Below are 23682 nucleotides of genomic sequence, written 5' to 3'. Positions count from 1 at the left end.
CGCTCCCCCATCTCCTTCTGTATGTAACTCTCCCTCTGTACCTTGGTAGCGGTCTCGACGTGGTCCCGTCTTGAATTTAGTCCCGTTGTCAGTTCATATATCACGGCTGTCCTGTCGTCACACATGCTCTCCACAGCAATTTCGCTTTCAATTTCGAATGCTATCTATGAAAAGGCGAGACCCAGCGCCGCCCCTTGCAGGCCGTCGCCACTAGCCCCCTCCCGTCGCCACGCCCCCATTCCGAGTATAAAAGAAAAACAAGCAAACTTGTTTGCAAAGTTTAAACAACATTTCGTCGTCGTTTTTTTCTTGCCTTCTTTCAGTCCTTGCCTTTTTTTCTTTTCTGACTTTGTTTGGACCCACTGTACGTGCTCAGTGATAGTCGTCGCAGTCTCCTTCTCTGCTCTTTTTTTCTTCCTTTTTTTGCTGCGTATGTGCCTTAAGATAAACAAATACAAATACAGAGATGGATTGTGCCGCGCGTGTGTCGTCCAACATCTGGATGGACAGTGTGCGTTTGTGCTAGCGAGTGTGAGTGTGCAATCTAAAATGGGTTTTCGATAAATCTTGAGCTGCTGCCAGTTGAACGCCTGCCCTCCTCGTCTCTTTCCTTCCTCTTATTGCCCGCCTACACTCGTCTTTGCTAATTAACTCGCATCTAATGAATACGGTCAACGATTTTTACGGCTCGCGCTTATGAAAATCTACTAGTTGGCATGCTGGCAACTCAATGAGAAGGGGAATAAAGAGGGGGAGGGGGAGCTCTAAGGTCAGCTGGCTGTGTAATCACTTTATCAATAATTCAATCACAACTTGCCGTCGGCACAGACAGACGCTCGTAAAAGTGCGTCGCCAATTTGTTAGCAACTTTTTGGCCAGTATACTTGAGACACGAGACGCATCTCCGCGAGTATTGCGTATTACGTGTTTTATTGCAAATTCGCCGATAAAACGGCACATAAAAATTAATAACAGACCCCCTCTCCATCTCTCGATGGGTACATTTGAGCTGCTTTTATAGTTTTATTATCTTTTAGATTTCGGGGATTTCTTGGGTCCAGTTCAAAACTCAAAAGCAAACCAAATTTGCTGAAACCGCGCTCGTAAAAATATTCCCTTCCCCTTCCCCTTCCCCTTCGTTTTCCCTTACCACCCTTAGCCTCTTGTGAATGAAAAAAAAAAGAAACAACGTGCGAACCCATCATAAAATGCAACACACAACACAACCATTTCAACTTATTAAGTAATAAATTCCAATAAGAACAAAGGCAACCAAATTAATGCCATCTCTGCTGCCCGCCCTAGAAAAATATGCATAATAATAATAGTAATAATAATGCGAAACAACAGAGCAGACAGGAGAGGTGATAACGATCGCAAGACATCGAAAAATGACCATTAAGCACACCTATGCCAACAGAGGAAGCCACACGCTCTTGCAACCCGTGCAACCCTTTTTTGCGTTGCAGGGACAATGACGAAATGCCGCTGATACGCTTACGTATTGAACCAGTAACAGTCCCTTCCATCCCTCCTGTCCCGCCCTTCACTCTATATCATCAATGGGCCTGGCCCATTGACGCGAGTGATTTATATGAAAATATTCATTATTTGCGCGCCAAAGTCCATTTTCCAAATGCAAAACGAGGTTAACTCTATGTTATAGCAAGCTACGCGAGAGATGGGGTGAAAATAATGGCCGAAAGGAAAATGTTACCTCGAACTGGCTTTATCTTTAATAAAGCTAATTTCTATTACCGCTAACAGCGGCGCGACATGCGAGTCAAAGACTCGAATCTGAATCCCAATCTGAATCGAAGCAACTTTAAATAACCATTAAGACTCGCTCAAGGGGGGCGCCACATGCAATTGTTTCATCTGCTTGCCACATTCTATGTGGTTTTGCTTATACTCGTATGTCTGTGGGTGTGAATGTCTTACATAAATGCGGCCAAGCTTTTCTTTTATTGGTGCGGAGGCTTGGGGATTGAGACACCTTAAGCAAAGCGGCCAACAGCGCCTTTGCGGCCATAATTGATGAGTTCAGGCCACCAAGCCCAAGTCATTTAGGGCCAGTTATAAGACGTCACACGTACATATGTATACTTTTTGCCCTGCTTTGTTTTCAATCATTAGCTGGGCCACTAGCCAGAGCATTATTTGCGATCCTTGATGTACATTTGAGTACTTTGATGAATACATACAATACGCTGATTTTTTTATCAAAACAAATTATATAATTAGAAACAGAAAAATTGATATGAAGTAAATAAGTCTTTAGGGTTGGGCTAGGTTAGACCGACTGGTCCTAGGAGATGCAGAGCACATCCAACAGTGATCCGTTAGTTAGGGCCATGTTGAATGGCAGCATAAGCCTGCAGTCTTCCCGAATGGTTATCTGAATGGTTTAACTCTATAATAAATTAATACATTTATTCATGTGCTCAATAGTTAAATACTACAAAATATGAGCTAAGGGTTTCAGAAAAATTTTCGTAGAATATCTTGCACTAAACCAGACTTTTGATACTCCTTAATTCTGTTAAACGCAATTAGAGAAGATTTCTACAATCCATTGACACTCTAATAATGCGAATATATCATAAAGTTCTCTCTCTTTTCAATCGTTCGATTGAAAGCACGCTTAGGTCCTCAAAGTACTCTAACGTTATTGGAGATGGTCGCTCCCAAGGAGGTCACATCGTCGCAAAGCTCAGGTCATTGCTTAACCACATGTGAAAGACACAAAAATAGCACAAAAAATGGCAATGTGCATAACTATTTAGGAAATTGAGTTTGCATTTTATATTTCATTAATTATGCACATAGCAAATGAGGAGGAGAAGCAGACTGAGAATCGAAGGGGGCCCGGGTCCCATTACGCACAGGCCAACGCACACTGCACAGAGTGCAGGGAAAAGTCCTCAATCTGAATCCTTGGCAAGCGTCTAAGCTGCCTCTCCAAGCAGCAGGTAAATCTTTTGACAGGCAACCACACAAAAATGGCCGCGTTTGGGGTGCAAATCTTACGCCTGATTTGACTAGATGCACACACACACTTATATAATCGAGCATGCTGCACTTGAGCTTGCCACACATACACAAAAATGTGCTTGGCTGGTCAAAGGAGTTGAGATGAAAGTGCTGAGGACACAGGCACATCCTGTCCAGCTTGAATCCCTCCAGTGCTTAGCTGAGCAGCTGCAGCCAATCGAGTGACTCAAGCAAGCGAGTGTGACATGGGGCATGGGGCATGGGGCATGGGGCATGGCGCAGATTGCATGTTGTATGTGCAACTATTATACTTGTATGCATGTACATACTCGCACACATAGACACACACATGTGTGCATATTGTATTTTATTCAATTTTATTGTATTTTTCACTTGAGATTTTTATGCAACGTTTTTGTTTGCCTTCTCCCTTGAGTTGTCACGCACAAAGGCCGAAGTAGATTGTTTAATTTGATTTCATTTCGTTTCGTTTCGTTCAGTTTAGTTTCATTACGAAGCCAAGCGAAGCAAAGCTCTTGCATCATGACCCAGGACATACCCATACCCAAGTCCAAACCCAAACCCAAGCCCAAGCCCAAGCCCAAAACCCAAATCGGAACGCCGATCCTAACCCAGTCAGGGCTTAGCTGAAAGACAGAGACACGCCCCTGTCGCCGCATCTCGCTCTAGCACGCATCTATCTGTCTCTATCACTGTGTGCAATGCAAATCTCTGGCCATCAAATGACTCAATAGACCCGCCCAGTCAATTCTCTATACATTTAATTGCGTTTTATTTTTTCAAAAATTTATTATTATCGAATATTCAAGGGATATTCAAATGCAAGCCCTGCACGTCATATCAGGCCTTTATTTACAATTCGATACGACCGACAATATCTCGAGGACACGCGATGTGACGCGCTCTGCAGAAAATTTGAGATTCTACATTTTATCTTCAATCCTTCAGTCAATTGGCTTTCGTCACGGATTCCGTATTTACCCTTTCGTCTCACCCACTTCCACTTTCATTCTCCATGATCCGTTAGGGAGTGCTTTATTAAATATTAAATCTAACACCTCAATTTCAAGACGGAATTCCATTCATGAGAACGCAAAATTCCTATAAATGAAATCAATGTCTAAAAGAAATTTTGAAGTTGGAAAATATAAACATTAATCTTTAATAAAATATAAATAAATTAAAATATTAACAGCACACAAAAATATTGAAATGTCCCGTATAGTTTGATAAATAGTAGACTAACTAAAATTGAAACTTGTGTGCTTTTCTACCGTTACTTCTGCTACGAGAGAAATCTTAAAAATATGTAAAATTTTGGGCCAGTGTATTATGAATATTGCTTATTATAAATATATATTCTTGACGAACATTTGTGAGTTTCAATGCGATACTTTATTTTTTTTGCAATAATGTTTATGGTAGAGCTAAATATGTAAATAGAGTTTTTAATATTATAAATTTCTACTTATATTATATAGTGAATTGTGTAACCGCACCTCATAAACTCATACAAATTCAGTATTGCTTGTCCGCCTGCATTTTTTATTAGAAATTTTACGCCTAACATAACATATTTATAGTAATATGCAATAATTGCTAAAATATATATATGTATGTATATATATTTAATATGTTTAAGAAATGAGAAAGTGCGAAAACTGAATTGGCATTCGAACTGGTCGAATCGATGTGAAAGACTTTAGTAAACGCAATTTGAACTGTTAGAACTGAATGTATCCCACAACAAAAACAACAACAAAAAGCAAAAAGCAAAAAAAAGATGAATACCGAATTCAACAATTGGCACAACTCCTTGAAAATTAGAACGAATGTGAAAAATGAAATTGGATAAAAGTAAAAATGCGAAATTTTTAATGCAATCTAGGGCGGATTATTCAGTTCTGTCTGTTGTTGTTGTTGCTGCTGTCAAAATGAGTTTATATTCATTGACACTTTTGCACACAAACATACACACAACAGAAAGCAGCGACACAGAGACACTTACGAGTAAGCAAAATTGGACGAGACTCTTAGAAGAAATTGCGAAGTAACTGCTTAACTTTGACAACTGATTTCTGATTTCCAATTGACTCCTCCTTCCATAATGACGGCTGACCCGCTGCAGGCACATTCCTGAACAACCAGCAGACCGCCATCAAGCAGGAGATCCTAGATGTGCCCTCCGAGGAGCAGCCACACGAGGCGCATGCCGCGGATCGTCAGCCGGCCACCTGCAAGTTGGCAAAGTTGATGCAGCGGCCGCAGCTGGCGCAGCTCTTTGAGCGACGCAGTAACAACAATAACAGCATTAGCAATAACAACAATAACAACAACAGTAGCCATACCAATAACAACAACAACAACAACACCAACAACAATAATAATAAAAACAACAACAACAGCAACAGCAATTGCCGCTCTGGCTACAAGAAGAATCGATCGACGAACTCGTCGCCAACGCCGTCGGCTCGTTCGTGGAACGATAGTGAGGATGAGCATGAGTTTAACCAGGATGATCGCTCCAGCTCCGCCTCGTCAGCCATCTCATTGACCATGAAGCGTTCCCGCCAGGCCAGCGAGTCTACGCTCTACCATACCCTGCAGCAACACCAACAACAGCAGCAACTGCAGCAGCAACAGCAGCAAACCGAGCATCGTACACGCCAAGAGTCGCAGGCGCAACTTAACCAGCAGCAACAACACCAACAACAGCAGCAATATTTGGATGAGCTGCAGCAGTCAGTGTCGGTGTCACATCAGCAACAGCTGACGGCCAATCTCTTCATGGCACGCACCATTGCGCTGAGTCGCTCTCGCGATTTTCCCGAGCTTTTCCAGAACACCTCGGCCGCAGCTGTTGCCGCCGCAGCAGCCGCAGCCGTCACCGCAAATGCTTCGGTCACCGCATCAGCCATTGCTGGAGGAGGCGTTGGTGTTGGTGTCGGCGTCGGCGGCAATGGCAACCAAGCGAGCGGCGTTGCATGTCCAGGTGGCAGCAGTGGCAGCAACTCAGGCAGCAATTATATGCTGCCTTGTCCGCTGTGCGAGACACCGCTGGAGCAGCGCGTCTTTCGTCAGCACCTAGACAGGCATTATCCACGCGATAGCCCCGTCTGCCCGGTGATCGAGTGTGGACGCCGCTTCGCTCATCCAAACTCGGTGCGCAATCATATGCGAATTAAGCATACCCTGCAATGGGCAAAAATGAAAGCGATGCGCTCATCCGGCGGCCCCTTTGCCGGTGGTCCCGACTTTAAGTTCAAAAGTGAGGCGACCAACTAGTTGGCATAGCCTAGATGCCCTAGTAGTGCCCGCAGATACTCGCACTAGTACCAAGTAAAGCTTTCTAGGTTGCTGCTTTCAAGTCAATGGCGACAATAATTCTAAACCTAAAACCCACTAAACAAAAACTAAACATAAAATGGAGCAAAGAATGAACACAAGACACTCGCATCTATCCTAGATAGTCATATTGTAGCATGGTCCAGGTCGTTGGTCGTCAATGAGCAACCCGATCTTCCCCACTAGAAAGTTATTAATTCCAGATTCGGCTAATGGTTTCATTATCCATTTCATTTAATGTCGCAACAAGGTGGTTGAAGTTCCTCAGATGACACTTTCTATATAGAATTAATAATAGTATTCATTATCTTTTCAACAAAACAGGATTTGAAACAGGATTTTGAAAAGAACTTAACCTCAATTCCGTTTCGATTTTGATTATTCAGCCAAAATCTGAAATATTTTATACTCCTTTTGATGGGAAGATCGGTTACATGCTGATGAAAGTAAATGATATGATGCTAGCATACAACAATTATTACGTTCCTATATTCAATATAGTATATAGTACTATGTTAAATAGTACATAGTACATACTGCGTATGTACAACTTTATATGTATAACATACAACAAAAGATGCGCTGTAAAGAACCCAAAGAAATGCTAATGAAATGATTATATGATATACTACTCGGTAAATACTTCAACTTATGAGGCGTAGCAGAGCTGCAAGATAACTGTAATTTAGTGCAATTGATTGATGATCTTTCGGTCGATTAATCGAATGACAGATTGGCTACTAGAATCAGAATCCAGATTTGATGATAGAAACTCAACTATAAATCTCAACTCGTAACACGTAAATCCAGTATTATACATAGGAAAAAAGCTACAACTATACACACTTTATAGTATAATATATATAATATATGTAAGCATAATCCAATCACAAAGGAAGGTATGTATTTGTAGATAATGAGCTGAAAACCAAGCAGAAACAATTATAATTAGTTATTATAAATAATGATAATGATACTACAAAATAGAATGTGCCTGCGTAATATATTTTTAGCCAAAAAAAAAAGATAAAAACAGAAAACGTGAAAAACAAACTAACTACAAAAATAAAACAAAAACTTAACTAAAGATGAATACACAATATAACTTACACTCTCTCACACTTTCACACAAACACACATAGAGAGACAAGGGAAATTTTTATTAGAACAAATTCAAGAAGTGAAGCTCAAAATTGTCGATTGAATTGAAATACTATATGTTTAAGTTTATTATTTTTATTGGCGACTTCTAAGGCATACTAGATACACGAAGAGAAGTTAAAAATGAGAGCGCGAAAACATACGTAAAAAGGTTCCTATAATGTTAATCAAAACGTAAAAATAAATTAAAAATTAAAAAAAAAAATAATCCAAATGTCAACTAAAATGGAGTTGAAAATCTGAGTAAGATTAAAAGGACAAATGGCGATGTTCCTGATAAAGTTTGCGGTATTAAGAATATTCTATTCCATTTCGACACGGACAATTTTACAGTTGTGTAGCCATATAACTAATATAATTATTATTATTAATATTATTATGTACTCGTAACAACTTTATGTATCATTTACGAGCATTTTAGTTGGCCAATTGTTTGGGGAATTCCTATGTTTAGCTCTTATGAATGTATCTGCAATTTATGTACGACTCGATGCGGCAAATATATTTTGGTGACTAATAAAGAGCAATCGAAGAAAGGTCGATCACAGAGATTCCCTTAAACTATCCATTTTTTATTAAACAATAGAGACAATGAATTGTATGCTGAAAATATGATCAATTTCCATTTCCAACTAATCTAATTTGAAATACTATAATTGGCAATGTGTTTTTAACGGATTGGTGAAGACATTATAACTTGAAATTGCATACTTTTATCGGTAAATTTGTTTCAAATTTTAATTTATACAAAATTCCCATTCTCCAAATATGTTATCCCGTATTATATTATGACTTCAAATGGAATTGCGAAAATGGGAATGTTTTTCAGCTCAATTGAATACATTTAGATCCGATAAGATAGAAATCGATAATCAATTTAAGAAATGTTTATTTATAATTTGTCTTTTCTTCTACCACAGTATCGCGCCGTTCCTTAGAGATGCGTGTGCGTGCCACTGATCCGCGACCATGCCCCAAATGTGGCAAGATCTACCGCTCGGCGCATACGCTGCGTACTCACCTGGAGGACAAGCACACCGTTTGCCCCGGCTATCGGTGCGTCCTCTGCGGAACTGTGGCCAAGTCCCGCAACTCATTGCATTCGCACATGTCGCGCCAGCATCGCGGCATCTCTACAAAGGACTTGCCCGTACTGCCCATGCCAAGCGCATTCGATCCGGATCTTGCATCGCGACTGCTGGCTAAGGCTGGAGTGAAAATTTCACCAGCTGAGCTTCGAGCTCGCGCTTCACCCACTGGAGGCAGCGGCAGCAGCGGTGGTGCCGGCAATGGAGGCAGTGGCTCCCAGAAATTGGACCTCAGCAATGCCAGCGGCGGAATGGACGATGTCGAGGACTCTGACGATGATCCTGAGGATCTTACCACGGGCAATGGACTCTATGGCAGCAGTGCCAGCGACCTCAGTCGCTACCACGAGAGTTTGCTAAGCAACTTTGGACACGCAAACACAACCATTTCACGGATGCGTAACGAAGCTGCCGCTGCTGCAGCAGTTGCCGCTTTGGGCCAAAAGGATCTGTCATCTGGCGGAGGCGGTGGCGTCGTTCAGATGCCCAACAGCAGCAATGCGGGTCAGTCGCTGCTGGACACATATCTTCAGTTCATCACGGAGAACACGTTTGGTAAGTGTCAATAGCTGAAATCTCACAAATGCATCTCAAGCTAATCAAATACTTTCGTTGGCTACAGGCATGGGCATGTCGCAGGAGCATGCAGCGGCAGCCGCGTTGCATGCCGCCAAAATGGCGCAGCTGAATGCGATGGGACACAATCTGGACAAACTGCCGGCGGGATTGCTGCCAACACAGTTTGATTTAAGCAAGCTGACGGGAGGCGGTGGATCGGCAGCTGGTTATGGTCAAGGCGGCGCTGGCTTGACCATTGAACCGATACTGAGACGTGACCAACAGCAACAGCCGAGCAGCCTATCGCCAGATGCCAATGGAGCCCTGGCATTGAGCACTGTTGGTCACATGCATGCCAACCTGATTGGCGGTGGTGGCGCTGACGATCCGGATGAGGTTGATATCGACGCCGATGCTGATGCCGAGATTAGACGCGATGGCTCTGAGCCCATGGATTTGGGCTTGGGCCTGGAGAACAATCAATCAGGCAGCAACAACGAGGTTGTCAATTCGGATGCCGAGGAGAATTACTCGGAGGATGAAGGAGTGCACAACACATAAGCGAGAGGCAATACATAATAAAAGTTGAGAGCAAAAGATATTACGATATAACGATAGCAGATAATTCCTTATTACGATATATTTGCATATTACATTGAGATAGAGATTGATAGCGCGAAAGAGAGAAAGCGAGAGAGCGAGAGAAAGCCGTCAACAAATAAAACAAAATGAAAACAGTTGTATACCCACACAATGGAACATTTGTAACGAGTAGCCTTATCCTCATGTATACCAGTTTATGTGTACTATACGATACGATAGTTACGATAGTTATCTAAGACTAGAAACAAATCATATAAATCACACAGATGTGTTGAGTGTGCAAAAATTGTAGTCAAATTTATGTTGTGCTTTTAAAAAAACAAAAATTAAATCACAAGCGAAAATATTTGATCTATATAAACAGATTTAGAGAAATGATTACTTAGATATACAATGTACTTATCCTACATGCTACCAATATACACATGTACCTGTTGTGTGTATAGAAATGAAAAAATGCGCCGAGCAAGAGAACAAGACAAAATTGAATCATTAAAAAAGTAACAACAAGTGAAATATAAAAGAAAATAAAAAAAATATTAAAACTCATAATACACAATAATTAAAGAAACCCCTAAACATAAACATAGATATAGATATTTAAGATTAGTGTGAGTAAACAACTCTGTAAATAGTATATAAAATGTTGATGGAGATACGCACCCCGGACATAATGAATGCTCCCAAATGAATACTCTTAATCCGTCTTAAGTTTTAAATAATTATGTAATTTTATCAGATGAAACAATTCAGATGTGCCATGCCACAGATAGAGCTTACATTTAACTCTGAAGACAAACACTTATACGAGCATGCCTACTACATATAGAAAATAGTATATATAGGGCATTCATATACCTATACTTATAATGCTTAACCATATCTCAGGAATTCACGTGGACGAACTTCCCGCTGCCGCAATTGAACAGCCGGAAGAACTGAACTACCTCACAAATGATTTGTGCAGTCCTTGTACTTATTATCCGTACAACCTAAAAATACTTACATACATAATCTTCCAGTAACTGTACTTACACACAGTAACACACACAATTCGCACACATGACATAATTATAGCAGTATGATCTGCCTAGTTTTAGGGTTTCCATTGGATGGGTGCGCAATTTTACAAGTTTTTAATGGGAAAATGCATAGCCGCAGCTGTGAGTCGAGTCTAAAGATTTTCACCTGCTTTCGCCAAGCAATGTAAATTTAATTCTTATTATTTATACAAAAATTATGTGTTTATGTACAATAACAGGAAATAAACTGAAATTTTCAATTTAAAGTCACGTCTCAAAACCTTTGCTAAGACACAATTAAATGCGTAATTGTTAGTACATGGTGGTAATAGAATCAAATACCTCATCAAACTCAGATCACACACAACATATATAAGAACACATTCTAAAGGTTTCTCTCCACGTGTACCATACAAAATATGTATAATCGCAATGTCATAATATCTGTATTTCCAATATGTACATTTAGTTTGAATATGCTCTGTTTATTTTAGATTTATTGTTAGTTTCACGATCGAAAATAAGACTCTACAAGAGTTAAACCCCACTTGCCTTATTATTATAACATACATGTGTTACTTTAGTAATTTTCTACCTCAATTAATTTAAACTTAAATGTAATTTACTTACATATTATTTAAGCGCGCAATTATAATAATGTATTTCTTTCATTATTTAGAATTTGTATCTCTTGAACAAATCTTCAATGATAATTCATCACGAGTCACCTAATATAGCATAAATTTAATCAATATTGATAAAATATGCATAGAAATAAATTATTGAATAAAGCAAATTATAAGTAAATACAAATACGTTTAATTCGTTCATTTTCTCTTATTCGGTTCCTAAATATTTTTTGCTGGAAATAAACCACACGCACTCGAAACGCATACCGAATACACAGAGAATTAAATTAAGTTGCTAGAATCACAAGAGTTAGTGAAATGAAAGTCGTTACATAAGCAATTTAAGTAGAGATCCATGTGCTTAGAAAGTTATAAATATTTATTGATATGAAAATAAAATCGCGTTATGAAGAACTACCAATGTGTTTCTCTTTAGATAAGTTCAAATAAATATTTAAATTTGAACTGCATTTTAAATTTATTTACTTTCGCCAACCCTGTCAACGTGTAAAACAGCAGGCGTCCTCAGTGAATGTCAAATCTCGGTTGTTCGATAACAGGCAATTCTTTTGTCTGTGTATTATCGATATTACCACGACGCTGGTTTTATGCTGATTGTCGCGTTTGAAGAAGAAGCAACGCGAAAGCGGCATTTGTTCGAATTAACTGTAGAAAAGTCAATGTAAAATCGAAATTCTTCATGTTAACAAGTATTGTCCTGTATTGTGAAATATGTCCACGAAAAGCTCTATTCAAGTGTGCATTAAGGTGCGTCCATGTGAGCCGGAGCTGCCTACATTATGGCAAGTGAAGGACAAACGAGCCATTCAACCATTGGACAGCCAGGCAGATCCCTGTGTTTTCGGTGAGCAACACACACTTAAGCTCACAAAACAAAAACAACAAACAATAAATATGGCCGTAAACAATATTTGCAGATTATGTGTACGATCAGGGCTCCAATAACCAAGAAGTTTTCGATGGCATGGCAAAACATATCGTCGAAGCCTGTGTGAGAGGCTTCAATGGCACTATTTTCGCCTACGGTCAAACATCTTCTGGTAAGTTGTGTATATTATTTTTAGCCTAAATTATTTATACCATGAGTTTGACCCACTTTGTTCACATTGTTATTGCCTTGACAGGAAAAACCTATACAATGATGGGAGACCAGCAGAATCCAGGCGTAATGGTCTTGGCTGCCAAGGAGATCTTCAATCAGATCACCAATCATAGTGATCGGGATTTCTTGCTTCGTGTGGGGTACATCGAGATCTACAACGAAAAGATCTATGATTTACTCAACAAGAAAAATCAAGATCTTAAAATATTTGAAAGCAATGGCATGGTGAATGTAAATTGCGAGGAATGCATTATAACCAGCGAGGATGACTTACTTCAGTTCCTCTGCTTGGGTAACAAAGAGCGCACTGTCGGTGAGACGAACATGAATGAACGTTCCAGTCGATCGCATGCCATATTTCGCATAGTACGCTACTCATAATTATTAACTCAACATAATTGTATTCGTGACATTTACATTTATAACATTATTTTCTTTAAGATCATTGAATCCCGCAAAGCCGATCGCAGTGACGACGATGCTGTGATTCAGAGCATACTGAATCTCGTGGATCTAGCTGGCTCTGAACGAGCCGATCAGACTGGTGCAAGGGGTGCTCGTTTAAAAGAGGGAAGTCATATTAACAAAAGCCTTCACTTCTTAAGCAATGTGATTAAAAGTCTAGCTGAGAACGAAGATAATAAATATGTTAGTTATCGGGACTCGAAACTGACTCGCATTCTGCAGGCTTCGCTTGGAGGCAACGCATTCACATCCATAATTTGCACCATTCGCCCATCAATAATGGAGGAATCGCAATCCACATTAAATTTTGCAATGCGTGCGAAGAAAATCCATCTAAAGCCACAATTAAATGAAATTGTATCGGATGCGACAATGATGAAACGCTTAGAGCGTGAGATAAAGTTACTTAAAGATCGCTTAGCCGAAGAGCAAGCAAAAAATGAAAGTCAGATTAAAGTAAGGCTCTTAGAGCAGAGAATTAAGACCGATACGCTCAAGATTATTACAAGCAATACAATTACTGATCGCAATAAAAATCGACGACGTACATGGTGTCCAGCGTCATCGAATCTGGAGGAAACGTCCACAGGCTCTCAAGTAATCCCAGTAGCTAATGGGTCGAATAAACCCCATGCCAGTATAAAACACTCAAATTTACCGAAGCCCAGCTTCTATCCTACAACTAACCGTCCAACCCAAAGATTTTTAGCCGGGTCCAAAACTATAAACATTATGAAATCCCTGGAAGTCAAAGAAGAAACTATGTCTGTAGAACCCAACTTTGAGCAGGCAACTCATCAGCTCACCGCAGGACACTCCAAAATGAGTACAATTACTCTAACTCCAGCCTTATCTCAAATGGGGGCAAAAGGGTGAGTACAGATTCATCTATAAAAATATTCATTCACATGTATACAATTACATTCATTCACATACATTCATCAACTAAAAAATATGCAAATGTAGTAGAGAATTGCTTGAACGCGAGCTTGTGGAGCTAGAAGCCTTCACAAAAATAGAGCAACAGATTAATGCAGAATGGGACGAGCTAAATGAAAAGATATCTACGGCAACAGCTCGAGTTGATGATCTGCAGACAGAGAGACTAAATTTGTTGCAGCGGTGAGTTCAGAAAGATATTTTAAGGAACCGTTGGTACCAAGTCAGGCCATTAAAAAAGGGACCTGTCCCATTCACCGTTCTTTGATTCAAACATATCTATTCGAGAATATATCTTCAAAATTGTTATGTGCGCTAAACAAAGTTTTTACAACTGACTGTATATATAGAACTACTAATTACAGTTCCGTATTTAATGTTGCTCAAACCATACTCAGATATATTTTCATTATACTAACTTTTGTATCTGGTCTGTATCTGAACTTTATATTTTTTAGAATCTATACAAAATCCTCTTCTGCTGCTCGGCTTTCGTGGTCTAAATTAAAATTCGATTATTCGCCCTTCAATCGCAGTAGACTTTTACTTACAAATTTTCCCTTCCTTTCTGATCGTAGAACCATGATTGGGACATATATTTACTTAAGCTACTTCATTATAATCCTTTCATCATTATTTTTGGATTCGATTTGGAAATACTAGAAACTTTACCTTTGTCTTGCCCTACTACCTTATATATTATTTCAGTATTCAATGTTTAAACAATTTTAATTATTATTTCATAACAAATAAAACCAATTTTTTTTTCTATCTTCCATACTCATTTCATCTTTTGAGCGATCTTATTAGCTCTGTATTTCCAATCCTATTGTAATTTTTTGATTTGAAAGACCCATTAATTAAGCTTAAAATACCATTTACCAGCTCCACAAAATTGTATGTCGAAAATTGAGCAGTTGCCTTAAGCAATTGTGTTTTCCGAATCATTTATCATTTTATGCCGGCCGGCAATTTGAAAATGTAAAATTCACCACTGCAGGTGAAAAGCACTTCGTGGTGATCTTGTTGAGATTCTCTTCTAATATGCTGTGTGTTCACGATGCGTTGTCATTCCGACTCATTTGTGCAAAGTTACGACGCGTGAGAGAGAGAGAGCGACGCACACGAAGTGAATGTCAAAATAAAACAGAAAGATAAACAAAGTGTTTTTTGTATAGGAAAAAAATCGCACTAAAACCCAGTATTTGTTATTGCGGTTGTTGTGATAGCACTGGAATATTAGTATGGGTGTTGTGATCGAGTTTGCGAATGGAAATCGACTCTCGGCAATACCACTACCGATCAACATAACGATCTTAAATGGCAGCAACGTTGTCGATAAGCAAAAGTTATTTCCAATCAACCAGCTTGAATGACGTCTTAGCCGCAACAGCACTGTGTCGATTAAAATTGTGTATTGTGAACGGCGGACGAACATTGAACTGCGTTCCGTTTCAACGAGCTCAGGGCTCGTCTGACGTCGTTATTGAAGACGACGTAACTCTGATGTAACTCTCACTCCCAACTAAATTAGGCCATACAGCCGCCAAAGCGTGTGAGTAAAAATACGAATGCATCAACAAAACGCATGTACGAGTATGTATAGTTTGTATATGTTAGGTGCAGGGCTCAACAGCAATTGGAATTGGGAATGCTGTCGTTTGATTATCTGGAGGCAACAGCTGCAGCTTCTATTTTTAGGGCGCTCGCTATAATTGTCAAAATACTGGTCTGGGAGAAATTGGACCCCAATGCAACGGGTGACTACATTCAATATGTATATGTAGTATGTTTTAAGGAGTATTGTTGAAAAACACTTTGATAAAATTAATTTACGAGCCTATTATGATGAAAAGCAATGATATATTAGTATAAAGTACGATAGACAGGTAGTTTCAATAGTTTGATAAAGTAGTAAATAATTTTTAGATACTGGCATTACATTTTATACAGTTTTCGAATTAATTTTGGCCTGCGTTTACTATAAATTTAATTAATAAAAACAACTGCAATTATTTATAGTTATAGTTATAAATCCTGTCATACTCTACACATCATATTATTTTATTGCGCACTTGATAAGTTATAATTTATAAATAATAATAATAATCACTTTTAGTTCGGAAGACTTACAAGCACAATTCGATGATCTGAGGAAGTCCAAGGAGGAAGCCGATAGAAAAATTGCAAGTTACGAAGAGCAACTTAAAACGCTAAAAGCAACCGCGGAAAGATTGGACATGGAGAATCGTGCTGCCGTCGAGCTGGAGTTTGAATTTTCAAGTCATAAGTCAAAATCAAAACTAAGAGAAAATGAATTGCTTACAGCGTTGTCGGAAAAGGACAGTGCCATCGAAAATCTGCAAAAGTCGCTAAATGATCTGTCGAGTGAGGTACTACGGAACAGCAAAGATGATCATATGCGTTCCATTTGCCCGGCTCTGGAAACTAGCTGCGAACTGATCTGTCGCAAATGTGTAGATTTAGAACGCCTATTAGAGGAATATAACAATAAGCCCAATGACAAAAATGGTGCTGTTGCAATTGATTGTGAATGTGAACAGTTACGAGCAGATATCGGCAACACTCGTGCTCAGCTTGAAAGCGTTCAGAATGCCTATAAGCAAATAACCAGTGATGTAGCTGAGAAGACAGAGTTGTGCGATCGTCTAAGCCGTAATGTTATCTCTGCTGAGGAGGCCAAGTTCACGCTGCAAGGAAAATGTGATGATCTCGAGCAAGCGCAGCTACGTCATGAGGAGCTTATAAAGATAATGCAAGACGAATATGACAAGATTCAGCAGAAGTACAACGCTTTACAACACGATTATGAGATATTGGAACGCACTGCTAGTTCTACAGAAGAAGAGCACAGGATGTTGCAGACTGAGAATGAAAGTTTGCAGAGGGAAATCAGTACATTAAAACAATGTGTTGAGGAAATGCAATTGAAACTTCTAGAAACAACTGTCTCCGATGTTCACGAAGCTCTTGTACAGCAGCTTAAGACGAGCAATGCGGAGCTCATGGCAAACTTGGCCAATATGGAAACCAAATATTGCGACTTGCAGGGAGAATACGATGATCTTTCCAATCAGCTTGTTGATAGTGTGCAAGACGGTGATAGTTTGCGAGAACAATTCAATGCGCTGCAGGAGACTCTGAAAAAGACGCCATTGGAGGCAGATCAATTGCATGCACACATTGAACAACTAGAAAAAGAAGTTAATGAAAAAAATCAGCTTTTGGAAGCCACCGAAAGCACAATAAATGAGATGCGTGAACAGATGACAAATCTGCAGTCTGAGTTGCTGGAGAAATCTGTGATAGTAAACAAAGTGGAGGACTATCAACGTCAGATCGAGTCGCTCGAGAAACAACATGCCGAAATGACGATGGTCTGCGAAGAGCTACAGGAGAAGGTTAAAGAGACCACTATTAACGATAGTTTGTCCAAGAGCACAAGTACTGTTATTGCGCCTGATATTGATTTTGAGCAGGAGCAAGAAATTGGTATTCTCAAAGAAAGGCTCGTCCAATTGAATGGCGAACTCAAACAGTTGCAGACTGAAATTAAAAAACAATTAATTGTGGTTCAACAAAAGGATGAACTTATTGAAACGATGCAATTGGAGATGCAGGAGCTAAATGAGCGTTGTTTATCCATGGATGTGCAGATAGTAGAACTTCGTTCGAATGTTCAACAACAGCAACAACTGCTTGATCTGCAGGCTACCAAATTGGCAGCCGATGCCAATCGAATTGATCAGTTACAGGAATGCAATGCAAAGCTAACAGAGCGCAGCATTAAAGCAGAGGAAACGCTAGAGGAACGTCTCAATCTGGCCGCGGATATTGATAGCTCGAAAGCAGAATACGAAAAGCATCTTCAGCATTTGCAATTGACACTGGACACTGTTAGGGTAGAATTCGCTAAACAGGAGAAGATAAATAAGGATGAACTTGATAATGCTAATTTAGAGTTTTTGCAAAAGATTGAGTTAAGCGAGAGCAGATACCGAGAGAACCTCCATAAATACAATACCGAATGGGAAGATCGTTTACAAAAACTCAATTCCGAAGGCGAAGCTAAATTGTTGGCTGCTAATGCAGAAATTGCTGCTGAAAGGGAACAATTTATACAAGAAAAACACGAACTGGAATCACTCTATGATGAGAGCAAGAAAACCATTGTGGATCTGCAAGATAAGCTAAGCTTTATGGTGGAAGACAATGAGAAAGTAAAAGCATACGCAGACTTCGAAATATTGTCTAATGAAAAGCTTAAAAATCTGCATGAAAAATACGAAAGACAACTGAAAGATTTCGAGCAATTAAAACATGATCATCAACTAAACTTAGACAGCTTAGAACTGGAAAAGAACGCGCTACAAGCTGTTGTGGATGATAACAAACAGATCATTCAGCGTTTGACTCAAGAACTTGAATCTGAACAAAATGTGCGACAAATCGAAGCAAGCAAATTGAACCGTGAATTAGAGAATGCCATAGAAGCTAATAGTAAAGCAAAGTCTGAGTACAGCGAACAATTGGAAACATACACTGAAAAAATTTGCGATCTCCAAGAAAAATTGAAACAGGCGAACCTAATGGCCAGCGACATTGAGAAACTTAATTTAGAACGGCAGCAAATACAAGAAGTTTTAGCAAAGACAAAGGAGCACAATATGTTATTGGAAAAGAAACAGGCGAACCTAATGGCCAGCGACATTGAGAAACTTAATTTAGAACGGCAGCAAAAGCTACATGAATTAAGAAGTTTTAGCTAAGACAAAGGAGCACAATATGTTATTGGAAAAGAAAGCAGAAGAACTTGAAAGCGCATTGTTATTGGCTCAGAATGAAGTAACGACACATAGAACGCAGTTGGAGAGCTTGCAATCGAAACTAGATTATACTCAGGATGCGAAGAATAACTTTAGTTCCGCGGAGGCCGCATATACTCAAAAGCTACATGAATTAGAGAAAGAAATGGCGGAGCAGGCACATCAATACAATCGCAGAATAGAGGAATTGATAAGTTCAGAGGCCGAACTTAAGATCAAGATGGAAGCATTGCTAAAGAGAAAGCTCGAAGCTAGAGGCTTCGAATGACGAACTGGCCGCCTCGCAAGAGCTCTTGAATCAGGAACGTGAACAGAACGCGAATTTGCAACAAAGCAATGATCAGTTGAGGTCGCAGCTAAAGGCTAAGCAAACTGAGTGGGACACCCTACATCACACGCTGCAACAGCAAGAGACGCAACTAAATGTTAAGCAAACTGAACTCAACATTTTGCAAAAAAGCGCAGATGAGGCAAATTCGCAGCTACTTACATTGAAGCAGACTCTTCATCAAGCTGAGTCGCAGCTTGAACTCAAACAGACCGATTGTGATACATTACAGCAGTCCTTGCAAGAAGCAACGTCTCTGTTAGACAGTAAGCAAGCCGAATTCGATGCAGTGCAGCTGACTATAAAGCAGATGTCAGAGGATAACAAAAAGGCCCATGATTCGTTGGAAAAAGTAGAGTCGCAACTCAAAACAAAGCAGGCCGAATGTAATGCATTGAAAGAGTCCTTGCAACTTGCAAGAGTCCAAGCAACTTGTGAATTTGAAACAAAACATGCTGCCTTCAATGCGTTGCAGATGTCGTTCAAGGATCTGCAGTGTAAGTTAGAAGCCAAACAAGCGGTTGACTGTTCGTTGCAACAAGTAGAGTCAGAACTCAAGGCGAAGCAAGCGGAATGTAGTTCTCTGCAGCAATCATTGCAACAAGCAGTGTCTCAGTTACAGAATAAGCAAGATGCCCTCGATGCATTGCAGCTAACTTTAAATAAAACGCAGCTTCAGTTAGATTCTAAGCAAGAGGCCCATACTGCTGTGCAGAAAGCTGAGTCACAAATCAAAGCGAAGCAAGCGGAATGCAATTCTCTGCATAATTTCTTACAAGAATCAAGAAGCAACTTGCATCAAGTAGAGTCTCAACTTAAAGCAAAGCAGGCTGAATGTAATTCTCTGCAAGAATCATTGCAGAAAGCAGTGTCTCAGCTAGACTCTAAACAAGCTGCATTAGATTCTTCATTGAAACAATCAGATTTGCAGCTCAAAGCTAAGCAGACTGACTGCGATTCATTGCAACAGACCATTCAAGAACTTAAAGCCCAACTGACGGCAAGTACCACTGAACTGAACAACAAAAATGAGGAAATGGACCTCAGAGCTAAAGAGTTACAAATAGAATTTGATAAGCTGGTAAGACTATTATTATATACATGTAATATACTGAAATTGTCTAACTAATCCATCATACGGTAATTACAGAAATCTAATAAAGATAGTTTGCAAGCTGAACGAGAACGTTTGGATGCAACCATTTCTAGTTTATTGGAGGACAAACGCAATTTGGAGGAAAAACTTTCCAGTACAAATGAGATTATGCAGAAATTGGAGATGGATTCAAAAAGTAAATCAAATTGCAGTAATATTTCGTTTGATTCAACTACATCAAATACCTCACCAGCTCCTCGAAAGAGTTTGGATCGGGATCATCATATACCGCGGGTAAGTTCTCTGATTTGAAATTATAAGAAAGAACATTAAACTTTGATATGTTCCATAGAAATCGATAATCTCTGAGTCGGAGGTGCGCAGAAATAGGCGGATTAGCACTCACGACGAACGACGTCAGTCATATTGGAATGATTCCCGACACGTAGCCTGTATGACAGATCCTGTGGGTAAGTTCCATATATGAAATATGCATCGACTGGTTAAGCTAATAATATTTTATGCAGATACCAACTGTAATTGCACGGAACTCGATCGTAAGCTGAAAGAATGCCAATTCGAGCTGTTCGTAAGGGAGAGCAAAGTGACCGCACTGAGCATTGAGTTGAAAAATCATCCATTGAAAGAAGAAAATGCTCAATTGAAGAAGCGCCTACAGGAAGAGCAGCAAAAGTCGCGAGATGAAATTAAGCGAATGAAGAGTAAGAATTCCGATCTTATGAGTAAAGTTAACGCATTCTCCGCATCTGCTGCCATCTCGTCTAGCGCCAATTGCGCTGCGATTCCACATCAAAAGCTAACGAGTGTTGAGACTCAAACAGAGTCCGACTTAGTGGTGGAGCTGAAAAAGACAACAGAGAAATTAAACGACTGTATCCAGGTGTGTCGACATCGCTACAATCATATAAAGGATCTGGAAGAGAGATTAAAACAGAATGAAAATAGCGATACTTCCAATATTTCTTCCCAGACAATCGGTCAAATTAATTTGCTTAAGGTAAGCACCCAGCATAAAATACACTTGAGATATATTTTTGATTCTATTTTCTTCTTCCTTTTCAGTCCAAATTGGAGATACAGAAAAAGGAGATAGCTACGCTCGCCAATAAATATGAATACGCCAAAAAGGCGCTAAAATTGCGAAAAGATGAGATAGAAGAATTGCGCAAAGGCGCTGGCACAGCCGTAACAGCAGCATGTTCTAAATAATAAATTGTATTCCTTAGTATTACTATGTTTAGTGATTATTTGTATAGTATTTCAACAGTTGTTTACTTGTACTCAATATAATAATATCAACGTTAAGCGTTCTATTTATAGTGAGCGTTGTTTTTATTTCTAATTCGATATGTTATCGTGACAGATTTGTGCACTTCAAGAGTAATCGATATTTCTTGTTTCGATAAATTTGATAAATATTTGGCACGTAGCGTCGCAGTGTTGCATTATCGTCCGTTTATCGACAAGCCACCACGGTCGTATTAAATTTTATATTAAAAAAAATTAATTTTGATTAAGTTGGCCATGAATTCGGCAACAAAGGTATGTTGAATGCAATTATAAATAACGGGCAAGTCCTTATCAAAGTAATGTAATATAGTGGGTCAATTAAATCGTGCAGTAGAATGGCGGCTCTGTCTTGTCATTTTGTCTCACTCCTTCGGCTGCGAGTGGAAGCAAAAAATTGTTTGTTTCATGAGGGGAAAGGGCGCGTTTGTTTTGAATTTGCAACGCACGCGAAACCAAACAAACCGCCAGTTGCCACGATAAGCCTAATATGATTTTCATCTGTACGTAGGTTGGGGAGATTTTTACAGCCGCGGGACAAGCGTTCAGCAAGCTGGGAGACTTGACTATGCAATTGCATCCAAATGCGGAATCACCAAGTGGGTAAGTGCTCGATATCTTATTTTAGTTATTTAGAAACGTTGATATGCATTGATTTCGTGTTCCCTCGCTATCGCAGCAAATGGACAGACGAGGAAATTGACATGTTACACTCGTCCATAATGCGGTTCTCGGACGATCTGAGCAAAATCAGTTTAAGCATTAAAACGCGCACAGTGTAAGTCGAGTTACATAGCGAGAGAACATGATTACGTCAAACAAACAGCATTAATGGAATCTCTTCCTTTGTTTCCATTTGCAGCTCTCAAATACGACAGGCGCTGAAGAAAAAGGCTTTTGAGGATGCTGGCATACCGGCCAAACAAGTGCCCGTGCAGCAGGTGCAACACGTCATTCAAACAGTGCAGCAATTGCCAGTTGTTCAGCAACAACAGCAGCAGCAGCCGCACGTATTCAAATCACACATAATACAGCAGCCAACGAAACAAATTGTACTACAGCCACAGACAACGACGACAACAACAACCGTGACAATCAAACAATTTCAGCAAATGCAGCAGCAGAAAGCCGCCGCCTTGGCTGCCGCACAACAGGCAGCGGCAGCTGCGGCTGCATCCTCCAATGCCAACACGCCTACCATTACAGAGAACATCATCATACAGCAGCCCACATCAACTACAGCAGTGCAAGCTCAGCAAGCTCACACTGTTGTTGTAACATCTGCGGCGACACAGCAGCAGCAAATTATTGTACCTGCCCCAACAACAGTTCTATCATCCAGTGCGACTGTTGGAGCTGTTGTTGTGGCTGACGACGTTGTGAGCACTACCTCGAATCCATCATCGACTGCAAGTGCGAGTCTCAAGTGTGGCCCGGATGTCTCAATGACACTGAATCGCATTAATGTCCAGGAAAATGAGGTAGACGTCGAAGAATGTTTGCCCGCGGAGGTTGTCAAGCTTGATTTTGTTAGCGAGGAGGTGGCAGGGTGAAATTTGTTGCCGGCCAATGGTGAAGCGTCGCTTGATCTAGTTGACGATTTCTATTACTAGATTTAATGTTAAAAAAAACAGCTTCAGAATTACATTCAAGTAAACTCTTTCATATATTTTACACCACACTAGCCTAAACTGTTAAGCGTTGTCATATTTGATACACACAAAACGCAAAAAAAAAACCCTGAATTGTAACGAATTGTAAAAAGTCAATACAAAATTTAACTGACACACGTTGATTGGCTCAGTTAGTCTTGTTAATAGGTGAGACACAAAACATTTAGATACGATCGTTAGGCTCACTTAAAACTTAATTTAAGACGATATTCAATAGTTTAAAGAACATAACGAAAGTGTAAGTTCAAAATAAATAAAAGAACAATAATACTATATCAGGTAATTTATGATTTAGCAAAATTTAATAGAAAAAATATTCAGAGGAATTCAATTATTAAATGTATTTAAGTTATTTTTAATTGTAGTTTCTGAGGTTCACATTACGCTTAACATGTTTGTAATAGAACTGTAACAATTGTATAGTTCAGATTTTATTTACTTATCCGTTATCGTAGTTCTGTTGAGGTAGAAAGTGACATTGG

General features: G+C 39.6%; 3 protein-coding genes across 4 annotated transcripts in view; all 3 read left to right on the top strand.

Moving 5' to 3' along the window:
* LOC133843470 (protein abrupt) overlaps positions 1–11835 on the top strand; it is a 46523-nt gene extending 34688 nt beyond the window's left edge. Inside the window, 2 exon segments of the mRNA XM_062277045.1 lie at positions 8442–9164; positions 9232–11835. Of these exon segments, the coding sequence (XP_062133029.1) occupies positions 8442–9164; positions 9232–9728 (1220 nt within the window). The 3' untranslated portion in view covers positions 9729–11835.
* Positions 11836–11976: 141 nt separating this feature from the next.
* Positions 11977–21559, top strand: LOC133837246 (uncharacterized). The gene is given in 12 exon segments (XM_062267934.1): positions 11977–12286; positions 12360–12482; positions 12567–12910; positions 12986–13881; positions 13976–14131; positions 16068–18676; positions 18729–19050; positions 19052–20204; positions 20274–20513; positions 20572–20689; positions 20747–21237; positions 21303–21559. Coding segments are annotated over 12 exon segments (6732 nt in total). The 5' UTR covers positions 11977–12153; the 3' UTR covers positions 21450–21559.
* An 88-nt stretch (positions 21560–21647) lies between these two features.
* LOC133843490 (polyglutamine-repeat protein pqn-41) lies at positions 21648–23331 on the top strand. 2 transcript variants are annotated; one of them, XM_062277081.1, is made up of 4 exons: positions 21648–21782; positions 22039–22130; positions 22207–22305; positions 22390–23331. In XM_062277081.1, exons 1-4 carry the CDS (start codon positions 21765–21767, stop codon positions 23078–23080), a joined length of 900 nt encoding a protein of 299 aa, XP_062133065.1. In that variant the 5' UTR covers positions 21648–21764; the 3' UTR covers positions 23081–23331. The 2 variants fall into 2 exon arrangements, with proteins under 2 accessions (XP_062133065.1, XP_062133075.1); XM_062277091.1 differs by lacking the exon at positions 22207–22305.
* Positions 23332–23682: the final 351 nt, after the last annotated feature.

The sequence above is a fragment of the Drosophila sulfurigaster genome, chromosome 2L, assembly GCF_023558435.1.
Source record: "Drosophila sulfurigaster albostrigata strain 15112-1811.04 chromosome 2L, ASM2355843v2, whole genome shotgun sequence".
Lineage (NCBI taxonomy): Eukaryota > Metazoa > Arthropoda > Insecta > Diptera > Drosophilidae > Drosophila > Drosophila sulfurigaster.
The sequence above is the reverse complement of the archived record's forward strand: the minus strand, read 5'-3'. Positions and strand labels throughout refer to the sequence as shown.